General features: G+C 51.7%; 1 protein-coding gene across 2 annotated transcripts in view; it reads right to left on the reverse strand.

Annotated features, from left to right (window-relative positions):
• Nucleotides 1-12775, reverse strand: part of USP32 (ubiquitin specific peptidase 32) — a 145382-nt gene that overhangs the window by 38959 nt on the left and 93648 nt on the right. The window contains exons 7-13 of one of the 2 annotated variants that reach the window (XM_053275083.1): nucleotides 11646-11753; nucleotides 7031-7146; nucleotides 6603-6665; nucleotides 5935-6018; nucleotides 3204-3265; nucleotides 2476-2578; nucleotides 286-331 (exon numbers count right to left, since the gene is read on the reverse strand). In XM_053275083.1, the coding sequence (XP_053131058.1) occupies nucleotides 286-331; nucleotides 2476-2578; nucleotides 3204-3265; nucleotides 5935-6018; nucleotides 6603-6665; nucleotides 7031-7146; nucleotides 11646-11753 (582 nt within the window). Of the gene's footprint in view, nucleotides 1-138; nucleotides 332-2475; nucleotides 2579-3203; nucleotides 3266-5934; nucleotides 6019-6602; nucleotides 6666-7030; nucleotides 7147-11645; nucleotides 11754-12775 lie in introns of both variants that reach the window. The other variant, XM_053275082.1, reaches the window with a different exon arrangement.

Here is a 12775-nt window from a genome sequence, read left to right on the forward strand (position 1 = left end):
CTACGGACCAGTGGTTGAGAAACACTGGCTTAGAGGGTCATTTTGAGGTCTTTTTGGCTCGGCGACCCTCCAGTGCCTAACCTATAGTCAAACATCTTTCAAAACAAGGTGCAGGGGGTTTGTGTGTGTAATGCTTACTGCTGCTAGTGGTCTCTGAGGCTTCGGATGCAGTAGAAATGTTATCTGAAAACTTTTCTTCTGTGGCACTGAAGTAATTTAAACTGCCTGTTTTGTCTTCTCCCTGTTCTGACGTACAGGTGGCAGGAGCCAGGAGGGAATTCTTACCTCCATTTAAGACCGATGAAGGTTCTATCACAACAGGGCGAGTGTCCTAGAATGGAAAGAGAAAAAGATTCAACTGAACTACAGGTCAAACCACACACCCCAAGACAAGGGACTAAGGTATCCATGAGTACATTTCACTGGGGTGTTGAAGCCTCAAGCTTGAAAGAGGCAGATCTATAGCCAGCTTAAAAATTATGGGGGGGGGGAGTAGCAGGGGCCACCTTATCTGGCCCCCGTCAGTCATACATTCAAGCACCATTCAATTATTTAAACACAATCCATTTGTTTAATTAAAAAATGGGGGTGGGAGCCGAAAAAATGTTAGCTAGCGTCTGGAAAGAGGCATAACTAGCGGTGGTGTTTTGCTGCATGGCTGCTGTTTCATTATACAGCACACCCTTCACATCTAGTTTCTGAAAAACAGCCAAGTTGCTAGCCCTCATGATAACGAAGCAAACCTGAAAAGAGTACCGGCAGAATCAACGGAGGAGTCTGCCTATTGAAGACTCCTTCACTAGGCCACATTGGGGCAGACAAGAGGTGGGACGGGGGAGTTCCCAACTGGAAGCAGTCCCCATCCTTGGTGTCATGGCATCCTACTGAGAATTCACACCTTTCCTCTTTCCCAGCTTTCTCACAGAGCCCCCTCTGTAGAACCCTTTGCTGCCAGACTCTTGGGGGCTCGTGCTTCCTTCTTCTGCCAACATCAGAGACTGACTCGTCCCCCCCCACACACAAACTTGGTCCCTGGCATCCCACCTTTGCCAACGTGCCAGTCCTAGAGGCTGCAGCAGAGATGTCCGGAGACGTGCACATCTCAAAAGCAAAGCACTCCTCCCCTAAACCGGGGGGCTGCCTTTCTCCGGGAAGGGAAGGTGAAGACCACATCCTTCCCTGCAGTTGATATTTCAGGCTTTCTATCTAGTGCTGGAGTAACTCTGTGAGCTGCTGGCTTGAGGTTCACACAGGGATGGGGCTATAGCTCAGTGGAAGAGCATCTGCCTTGCATGCAGAAGGTTCAGTCCCTGGCAGCAGCTCCAGGGAGGGCTGGGAAAGGGTCCTGCCTGGAACCTCAGAGAAGCCGCTGCCAGACAGTGTAGACCAGGGTTTCTCAATGTGTGGGTCCCCAGATGTTACTGGACTTCAACTCCCATAATCCCCAGCGGCCTTTGGTTGGGAATTATGGGAGTTGAAGTCCAATTACACCTGGGGACCCACACGTTGAGAATCCCTGGTGTAGACAAAACTGAGCTAGAGGGACCAATAATCTGACTCAGGAAGGATAAGGCAGCTTCATAGGTTCATCGAGAACATCCATAGTTTGGTGGAAGAGCATCTGGTTGGCATGAAGAAGGTCCCCTCTCAATAACCACGGCATCTCCAGAAAACAGGATTCCAGCTCGCATGGGGAGGAAAGGCTTCTCTCTGCCCAAGACCTCGGAAAGCTGCCACTAGTCAGAGCGGACAATTCTGGGCTCGCCAGAGCAATGATTTGACTCAGTCTGAAGGCAGCTTCAAAGGTCCATAGGGCTTAAAACAGAATTTTGTGGCCTTGGGTCTCCAGATGACGTTGGACTACAAGTCATTTATTCTGTTTTGTTGTAAACCGCCCAGGGATGTAAGTTTTGGGTGGTATAAAAATATGATAGATAGATGGATAGATAGTTAGGGACGGACGGACAGACGGAAAGATAGACAGACAGACAGATGGACGGATGGATGAATAGATGGATGGATGGACGGACGGACGGATGGATAGATGGATGGACGGATGGATAGATAGATGGATTCCCATCATCTTGAGCCGCCTTTGGCTACTGTGGCTGGGGAAGATGGGAGTAGTGGTGGGCCAGGTCAGGACCTGCTTTTTAAAGCAACCAATCTCTGCCCTGCTGAACCAGTTCGAATGTGGGGCCCCTGAGCTAGTTTGGTGCTTCCCTAAGGAGGCGCCGAACCAGTTTGGGCACATCCCTAGCTGGGAGTTGTAGTCAACAAGATCTGGGAATCCTTGTTATAGGGAAGTTTAATAGGACTTGATGGAAACAACCAACCCTCCCCTAAGGCATGTGAAGGCCATGCCTTAGGGGAACACATCTGCTAGATCGCTCTCTCTCTCTCCTTGTCTTTTCACTCATCAGCTGCCTTATTCCACCCCCATCTCCCCTTCCCCTGAACTTCTGCGTGGCTTACGTATTTGACATAGTCTTTCCACTGCTGCCACCACTGCGTCGCAATCAGAAACCAGTTGTGCCCTGGCTGAAGGCCATACCTGCTTTCTCGTTCCAACCAGCCCCTAAGGTCAAGACAAAGCACAAAGGCCCAAATCAGTCGCATTAGAACACCTTTGCCCTAAATAAAAGGGGCACCCCATGGACCCAGAGGGCTTCCGGAGACATTCGCTCAGGGAGCCAACCCTGAAAGGTAAGCCGGTCCTTTCCCACCTCTGTACTGCAGACAGGTGTCTGCATGCTGCAGAGGGCAGGACTAGAGCCAATGAGTGGACATGGCAAGGAAGCAGATTTTGGTTAGACTGGGCTTTCCCCTAGAGGTACCTGAAGGGCTCCCCAATTGAGGATCGTCAGCTTGAAGCTGATGGACCCACTGCAGAAGGGGAGGGAGAGGGGAGAAGCCCCTCCTTCTCGGTTTCTGATTGGCTGGTCACATGCTGGAGCTCAGCAGACCCTTCCCCTCTGAGCACTCCCATTGAAATTGACAGTTAATTGACTATTAACTGACTTGTTAATAGTACTTAATTAGGACTTATTTGAAAAAAATCACATTTACAAAGTCAAAAGAGGAAGGGGAGGCATGCTTTGAACACCACCTGCCCCGAGGCAGATCATCTTATTCAAAACCACACAAAAGTCACCAGAAAGAGAAAATGCAATGAAGGTACAGGTGGGCGGGTGAAGGCATACCTGATGATTTGTCCTTCCTCTTCTGGAGTAGCAGGTTGTAAACCTAAGACTATGTGGCACACCTAGAGAAAGAAAGGAGGGAGGAGGTTAATCCTGAGGGCTCTAGGACAGGCTTCTTAAGTAAAGGTCTCACAATAGCCTCTTTCAAACATGGAAGCATCCTGCCCTCCCCCAGCGAGCCATTCACGATGGCAACTAGGCCATCTCTGACAGCCTCCCTACTAGATGTTATAAGCCATGTTGGGCATGGATCCAGAGGACAGGTGGTAGATTGAACATCTCCAAGAAGCTTGTCCACAGCTTTGGAAGTCACAATTCAGAAACCACCGCAAGCCACAAAACAGAGACACCATGCAAAATGGCCAGTCCATGGTTTCTGATCACAAACCATGGCTGTTCCAAGTCAGCAATGACAGCAAACCATAATTATGCTTTCTAAATCGTCCTTTGGAGTGATGTCGAGACTGGAACACTCTCCACCCGAGAGGGTTTTTCCAAACGGTACAGATCTGCAGACTAATCTGCCCACTCAGTTACGAGAGAAGAGGACGAGGTAACAAAGAGGTCGACTCAAAGTGCATGACAATGGGGCTGTTTACTGAGGACTAAATTTTAAAATACTAACATCCATTTTTCGCTCCCTTGGCTGGCTGATCATCAAAATATTTATACCCTCCTTCTTTGCTCAGTTCTCAAGGCCACCAATTTGAAACCCAGCTGGAGGCCGTGTTTTTTAATGGCTGGCGGGGAGACGGATTTACATTGATATTACAGTATGGGAGAGGCATTCTGCATTGTGAATAATAAAAAAAGAGAGATAGGAAGTCATTAGCTGCTGGGAGATGATGGATTTTGCCAAGCACAAAACACACAGCTGGCTGTTCAATGTTGGCCCTTTTCTCCACATTCCAGCATGTTGGTTTTGATGCACTTGAGCTCATCACAGCTGTAGAATCTCCGTTCAGAATAATCCAGGAGTGGGGTTAAATCTCATAAGAAAGAGATTTTTAAAAGACAAAAACAAAAACACATCATGGTCCAACAGGAGGGCTGGTCACCTTTCCATCCACTGGGGAGGCGATGAAGAACTCAAAAGGAGAGTAACACGAGAGAGAGAGAGAGAGAGTCCATGAGCCAGGCCCACAAATCTTGGCCATCAGTACAATTTCAGCGGACGAGTGCTCATCATACGTTTTGGCAAAATCTATCCCCCAAGAGATGGGTAGATTTGCATCGTTGCAAACCGCATTGTTGCACTTACTTACCTTTCTGCGTGTGATCACCCTTTCTGTCTCTTTACCCCCAAACAATCAGGGCAAGCTGCAATCATTTTTGCACAGATGAAAGGGTTAGGGTAGGGTCAGGGTCAGGGTGAATAAATGGGCGTCCTATCTCCAGGGAGTCCTCTTTCGAGGGCCTTCCTGCCAAGTGTCATTTCCATTCCTCTGAGAACATCACCGAAATCTGAAATCTACTTTTTACGTTTTGTAAACGTTTAACACCCCCCTGCAAACCTGGAGGCTGCAGGTCAAGGCAAGAAGAGCCCAGCAACAGGCAGAAAGGCTTGCAATGTGATCACCGGCAGGACGTGCGCACCCGCCCCAGATTCTGGCCCCAGCATTTCACGGCAGGGGGATGAAAAGCTGCCCTGCGTGCCTCAAGCCCCGCCCCCTGTGCCAACAGTCAGCCCCAAGGGGGAGGAGCCAAAGCCCCCTGCCCCAGTCATCGGTGCGTGGAATTGCTGGTGGGGAACTCCTTCCCCTGCCTTCTCGAAAAGGCAGGCGCAGGGGGTGGGGGCCAGTGCCCGGGGGAGGGCCTATTCCTCCCCAGTCAACGTTTCAGTGCAACGCTGGCTGGCTGAGCTTCCCCCCCACAGCACAGCAAGCGTTTCAGTGCAACACGGCTGGGGAAGATAGGAGTGTGCCTTGTGCTCCCAGCCAATGAGTGCTTCGTTCGCCGGCTGGGTGCGGGAGCAGGAAAGATGGCTCCCTGGCCGAAGGCGAGGAGGTGCCTTGGCGGCCGAGGGACGGCCGTCCTCTCTTGCTCCCTGGACCCTATGCCCCTGCTGCAGCCCCACTCTTGCCTCCCAGGCCCTCTCTTCTCCTCCCACCTCGATTTCCAGAGTTCACACGACCACGGAGCAGGAGCACGCCCCTCCCAGTTTAGGGTTGTCTGAACTAGCCAGATGTGTCATCTGGGGGGAGGCGAGCCTGCACACGAAACCGTGGCACACTCTCACCCTTTGAGCCTGGCATGCAACACCCTCGCCCCAACCAACTGACCAACAAGGCTTGAGAACAGGGATGCACCACCTCAGCCCTTTGAATTCAACTACTACTCCCATCATTCCCAGTCACAGCAGCCAATATGGATGACAGGCGCTGTGGTCCGACCTCTGCAGGAGGGCCCAAGTTGCTTCTGATTCAGGAGAAGGGGCCTGTCGGAAGGCAAAAGCATCAGCTCAAACACAAAGCTGTTATGCCACCATCTTGCTGCATGGATTTGTCTTTTCCCTTAAAAAAACACACCACAACACTGCACAGATTGTGCTAGGCATCCCGCAAATGCAGCCTCAGTCAGGCACAGAGCAGCTTCTCCGCCAAGAAAAACAGACAGACCCAGAAGCGCCCTGGCGGAGGAGCTGACGCAGCACTCGGCCTTCCTGACTGCAGGATCAGGCCGGCAGAGCAAGCGGAGTTCAATTGCCACCCCGTGGAGGTTTCAAACGTACCTGGAAAAGGAGATTGAGAAATTCATGGGCAAGAGCACTCTTCACGCTCCAGATCTGGTAATCCTCCAGAGACAGGTGGCCCAGCTAGAGGCACAAGGAAGAAGAAGACAGCTTGTGAGTGCTTCACTAAGTGTCTGATCACACACACACACAGAGAAACACCCTCCAATATTTTAAGGGACTGAATATGCCATTTCCTCAAGGTGTAGTTCCCAATGCCCACATTTACCCATAGACCTGAGACTCAAAGGCAGGCCTGCTCAACTTAGCCCCCCCCGGCTGTTTTTGAACTACAACTCCCATAATCCCCAGCCACAGTGGCCAACAGCTAGGGATTATGGGACTTGTAGGCCAATGTCTGCAGGAGGGGCGAAGTCAAGCAGCCCTGCTCAAAGGTCATCACGGCTTGCGGCCATGGCAAAGCCTTCAGAAAGGAACTGATTGGAGCTGTATTCTCACAACCTTTGGGGGCCAAAGCCTGGGGGCCCCTGGTCTGCACGGGCTGGCAGCGCCTTGCAAAGTCTTTCCCAGGCCCTGCCTGGAGATGCTGCCAGGGACTGAACCAGGGACCTTCTGCTGCAAAGCAGATGCCTGACCACAGGGCTACGGCCCCATCCCTTGACTGAACAATGAAAAGGCGGCAGAAGGAAGTGCAAGCAACTTCTCACCTTGGTAGTATCGTGGGCCTTCAAAACTTCTTCTACAACGTCCGGCAGATTCATGTGTAATTCCTAGGCAAGAAAAGAGTAGTCAGAACACGCGGCAAAAAACCATACTATTTCAAGAGATGCTCTTGCTTACACGGGAAGCAAAAAAGCAGAACTGTCCAGCAATTGTACATCCTCCTGGGACGATCCAGACAGTTTAACAAGCCTCAGCCATCCGCTTAGCCACATTCTTATCGGGAACTAGAAAGCAAGGCACTTTTTAACGTCATCTGCACAAGCAGACATTGGGTTTGCGCTTTCCCTTGGGACAGGCAACTCCGAAGAAAGGCATTTTCAGAGGTGTAAACAGCATTTGTTTTTCAACATCTTAAACATCAGCACAGACAAGAGGGGGAAGTGCAGACATAAGCACTTTGAGCGCAACTTACAGGAATGTCGTCAGTACGATTATCTTTCCAGACTTCTAAAAGGGCCACAACCATTTCTTCCAGTTCCACGCGAGATAAAACCCCGTCTCGGTCAATATCAAAAACCTTGAAGCAAACTAACAGAGAGAAGAGGAGCAACGAGGTTCTTTTGTGCACTAAAACTAAATGCTCACGGTGTAGCGTAGCGATAGTTTAATCTCGGACCATGAGCCAAGCCCACAAATTTTCGCCACCGGTGCCTTCTCAGAGGACGGATGCTCACAGTGATATTTGGCAACCCCCTAGCCCCCCAGGGAGGGAAAAGAGGCAATGGCCTTGTTGCACTTAGTTTTCTCTCTGATTATCACCCCTCCTTTCTCCCTACCCCAAATGATGGGTTGAAACTGCAGTCATCTTTGCGCAGAGGAAAGGGTTAGGGTCGGGGTAAGGAAGTACAAATAGTTGTCCTCTCTCCATGGAGCGATCTTTAGGAGGACACCCCTGCCAATTTTAATCTCCATTCCTCTGACAGCTGCAGGTCTGGCAGTCAGGACCAGAAGGGCATGAGACCGACCGCAGAAAACCTTGCCATGCCTTCGCCTCTAGGGGTGCAGACCTTGTCAAAACTCACAAGGTTTTGTGAGTTCGTCCCCCCCACCCCGCCAGATGGTATTGACCACCCCAGCTGACTATCAAAGCCACCGCTCAGCTCAGAAGCCACATGCCCTCGGATGGACCACCTCCACAGCCAGCGTTGGGGATTTCCAGTTTGTCAAGTGTGGCTCTTTCAGGCAAGCGCGACATGAGCTTTGAAGGTTCGTCAACAGTTCTGGCCTACTGCGTCACCCATTTCGATCGGTGCAGGATGGATGCCGTACCTTACTCCGTTATATTTTTAGGGTGGCCCTCATGGGATCAAAGTAGCCTCTTCTTGTTTAAGTCCAGCAGATCTTGCTAAATGATTCACCACCAAGTTGCAGCCGCCTCCGGCAATTAAGGGCCAAACAGCTTCCTATTATTTCATTAAGAAACTGTCACCCTGCTTGGTCCCAGTGGCTGAGCATCGGCTTTGCATGCAGGAAGTCCATGGCTTAAGCCCCGACAGCATCTCTGGGGAAGAGCCCTGGATGAAAACACCTTGGCGAGCCACTGCCGCTCAGCGCAAGCCAGACTGAGCACGATGGACCAGCTGTCTCACTGACATAGGAACAGGAAGCAGCTGCTTCCATACTGAGTCAGACCCTTGGTCCGTCGGGCTCAGTATTGTCTACCCAGACTGGCAGCAGCGGCTTCTCCAAGGTTGCAGGCGGGAGTCTCTCTCCGCCCCATCTTGGAGATGCTGCCAGGGAGGGGACTTGGAACTAGATACCCTTCCCAGAACAGCTCCATCTCTTAAGGGGAATCTCTCCCAGGGCTCACACTTCTAGTCTCCCATCCATACGCAACCAGGGCAGACCCTGCTTAGCTAAGGGGACCAGTCATGCTTGCGACCACCAGACCAGCAATCCTCTTTCCACTTGCTTGAAGGCGGCTTCCCATGTTCGTATTCAACCCAGCAGCCCTTCCCAGTGGCTGTTGCTGGGGCTTCTTCAGGCATGGAGAGTGGGTCTCGAGGTAGTGAGCACAAGGGACTGTATTTACCCAAACTGAGGACGCCTCTGGATTTAAGGCGGCCCCCTTAAAAAAGCAGAGCTTAATATACAGGTTATGCCTGCATTTACTCGAAAGGAGAAGGACTCTGAATTTAAGACGGCCTCCCGATTTCTAATATCAAACAACTCGGGTGGGGGGAAACTAGTCTTGGATCCAGGTAAATACAATATTTGCTAAGGAGGGTTCACCTTGGTTTGCATTTGGATGGGCAGCTGCAGGTGAGCATTTAGGCGACGGGGCCTCAGCTCAGTGGAAGAGCCTCTTCTCTGCATGCAGAAGGTCCCAGGTCCAACCCTGGCAGCATCTCCAGGTAGGGCTGGGAAAGAGTCTTGCCTGAAACCTTGGAGAAGCCACTGCCAGTCTGTGTGGGCAATACTGAGCTAGATGGAGCACGGGTCAGACTCAGTCCTCAGTATCAACCACCAACTATCCACTACACACCCATCTCATGATGCGGCCTCTCAAAGGTTGGAGATTTGAAAAGGACACAAGGGAGGCAGATCTGGAGAAAGAAGTCAGGAGTGGGCAAGGTTGGAGAGGAGAGCTGGTCTTGTGGGAGCAAGCATGACTGGTCCCCTTAGCTAAGCAGGGTCTGCCCTGGCTGCATATAAATGGGAGACTAAGGGGATGGAGCTGCTCTGGGAAGAGCAGAAGGCTCTAAGTTCCCTCCCTGGCAGCATCTCCAAGATAGGGCTGAGAGAGATTCCTGCTTGCAGCCTTGGAGAAGCCGCTGCCAGTCTGTGAAGACAATACTGAGCTAGATGGACCAAGGGTCTGACTCAGTATATGGCAGCTTCCTATGCTCCTATGTTGCAGTCGGCATGGAGAAAGAAGTCAGGAGTGGACAAATTAAGAGCAGTGGGTGGGGAATAGCGAGAGCGGGTGCAGGCGAGATGCAGGCAAGTCAAGAGGGGCTTCTGAGAAGGTCTGGGTGAGGGCTGCTCAACTTTGGCCCTCCTGCAGAGGTTGGCCTACAACTCCCATAATCCCTGGCTACTGGCCACTGTGGCTGGGGATTCTGGGAGCTGTAGTTCAAAAACAGCTGGGGGGTGGTGGCAAAGTTGAGCAGGGCTGGTCTGGGAGGAAGGAGGAGAAGATCAAAGTGGTATGACCAACAGAGAAGCAACAACAGAGCACAAACAGAGAAGGGGAGAAAAGAGATCATTCCATTTATTCTCCACCTCGAAACAAGCCAATATTAGCGTTCCCGGCACACAAACGCTCCGTGCGCGGCAGACACACCACTGCGGGCATCCTGGCCATAAAACAGAGCTAACCGGCTGTGCTCATGAATATTTTATCAAAGGAAAATTAAAATCCACCCAGAAGGAGGTTATTGGCTACTAACAAACAAGACAGGCCTTTCTTAGCGAACCGACTGTAACTGGCAGAGAGTGTGAGTGTTAACTCATAATAATATATCGAATTAATTGTGCCAAGGCAGGGTTAGGAATTAGGGTTTTAAAACGCTCGTATTTGAAAAAGCACACATATTGGGGTTTGCATTCGGCCTTATCAGGAAGGGCGATGGAGAGAGCAAAGAGAGAAAAGCTTAAAAACTTAGATAGGGACAGAGAGATGTAGGAATACAGGAAGCTGCCTTATATCGAGTCAGGTCATTGGGCCATCAGTACTGCCAACACGGACTGGTAGCAGCTCTCCAAGGTTCCAGGCAGGGGTCTCTCCCAGCCTTACCTGGAGATGCTGCCAGGAATTGAACCTCGGACCTTCTGCAGGTCCAGCAGAGACTCTAGAGAGACGAGCCTATCAAAGAAGCGGTTCTAGCACAATTTTGCAAATTTTCTCATTCCTGCAAGAGAAGTTGCCGCTTCCAAAATTCCCACATAGGAATAGAGGAAGTCGCCTTATCCCGAGCCAGAAAGCTCAGTAGTGTCTGCACTGACTGGCAGCAGCGCTCCGAGGTTTCAGGCAGGGGTTTCTCCCAGATGCTGCCAGGGAGTGAACCTGGGACCTTCTGCATGCAAAGCAAATGCTCTGCCACTGAGCTCTGGCCCCATCCTCATAGGAAGGTGCCTCGTTCAGAGTCAGACAACACAGAATGGTACACAGGAAGCTGCCGTATACTGAGTCAGGCCACTGATCTATCTAGCTCAGGATTGTCTACCCAGACTGGCAGCGGCTTCTCCAAGGCTGCAGCCAAGAATCTCTCTCTCAGCCCTATCTTGGAGATGCTGCCAGGGAGGGAACTTGGAACCTTCTGCTCTTCCCAGAGCGGCTCCATCCCCTCAAGGGGGAATCTCTTACAGTGCTCACACATCAAGCCTCCCTTTCATATGCAACCAGGGTGGACCCTGCTTAGCTAAGGGGACAAGTCATGCTTGCTACCCCAAGACCAGCTCTCCTCTCTTAATAATATACCACTGGTCCTTTTAGCTCAGAACCATCTACACTGACTGGCAGAGGCTCTCTTTCCCAGCCCTACTGGGAGTCGGAAGCAGCTCGACTCTCTGCAGGGAAGCAGATACTCCAACCCTGAGCTACAGCCCTGTCCTCGAAGTGGGGATATCTTAAAGCGCTCCCACGTTGCCACCCATCCAAATGCAAACCACGTCGCCACCCATCCAAATGCAAACCACCCATCCAAATGCAAATCCAAATGCTAGCCCTGCTTAGCAGAGGGGACAATTCCCGCCTCTGTGCCCTAGAGACCACCTCTCCCCTTCTGTGTCCCTCCTCCAGTGAAGGGGGTCTTCTGGCCTAGTGTCACGGACCCTCGCAGTCCGTGGGTGGAATGTACTGGCGAGGCTTCGAGGGATCTCGGCGGTTGTGTGGCTTTTATGGACTGGATTGTTGCTGTGAACGGCTCAGGTGTGGAAGAGGCAGGACCGCCGAGTCTCACCTCCCTCCCTTCCTAAGGACCTCAAAAGGTGGGATTTGCGGTTAGCAATGCCAGGGAGGACGAGGCCCTGGGAAGTCTCAGGGAAGACGAGGCCCGGGGAAGTCTCACGCGGCACACACTCACATTTCTGCCGCTCGGCCAGAGGACCCCGGCAGCAGGCCGACAGTCCGCAGGAGATCTCCTTGAAGTCGATGTGATTGTCGCGGTTTTCGTCAAAGGCGTTGAACAGCCCTGCCGAGGATCGGATCAAAAGGCACGGTCAAGTTCCACCAGGCAGAGAGAGAGAGGCTGGCTTCACGAGCCTGGCCTTCCCTCAAATACCAAGTTATTGAGGTTGGGAACATGAACAGTCACACACACACACACACACACACACCCCAAGTTCAGAATCAAGGGAGAGAAGACAGGCAGGGGGGCCGCCATGATGCTTTTCAAGCATCCAGACCCCCTGAGCAGTGTTCCCTCTAAAGTGTGCGCACGCTCACAAGTTTTGGGATGTCCGCCCAGTTAATTTTAGACCCCCCTCAGGTTGAATCAGGAAAGCCCCATTCCAAATGCACATGCGACAGACTGCCTTGATCCTGCTGCCCAGAACAAAACTCATTCCGCACACAAGAGGCAAAAAAATAAGAGGGTGAGAGCACTGCCCCGGAGTGGGACCCCTTGGCGAGGGACAGGTCCTCCCCCTCTCCTGCAACTCCAGAGCAGAAAAGAACCAAGGCAAGCATCCAATGCTCCTGCATTTTAAGGGGGTGGCCACAGGGCAAAGTTTGATTTTAATCCCGCCCCGCCCCCCGCCCGAGACACACAGAGCCTCAGCTTTAACTTGGGTCGTGCAGGCTGCTAATTCGCAAGGTCAAGTGGTCGGCGTGTGTAGGCGCCCAGCGAATGTTTCGCCCGCGCTGGTTTGAGGATACCATGGGAGCCAGTTCCCCGTTGATTAGTGGGGGGAAGACTCACACTTCCGAGAGGCTGTGAATGTGGAAATGTGGCCCGAGACCATTTCTTCTTGGGAATAAATGAGGCAGGCAATTCTTATTCAAGGGAGGGAGTGCAGCCAACGAGACTAGCTGTTCATTATTATCATCATCAACATTTTATATCCCATTCTTCCTCCCAGGAGCCCAGAGCGGTGTATTACATACTTGAGTTTCTCCTCACAACAACCCTGTGCATTAGGTTAGGTCGAGAGAGAAGTGACTGGCCCAGAGTCACCCAGCTAGTCTCATGGCTGAATGGGGATTTGAACTCGG

This window comes from Hemicordylus capensis, chromosome 12, assembly GCF_027244095.1.
Source record: "Hemicordylus capensis ecotype Gifberg chromosome 12, rHemCap1.1.pri, whole genome shotgun sequence".
Lineage (NCBI taxonomy): Eukaryota > Metazoa > Chordata > Lepidosauria > Squamata > Cordylidae > Hemicordylus > Hemicordylus capensis.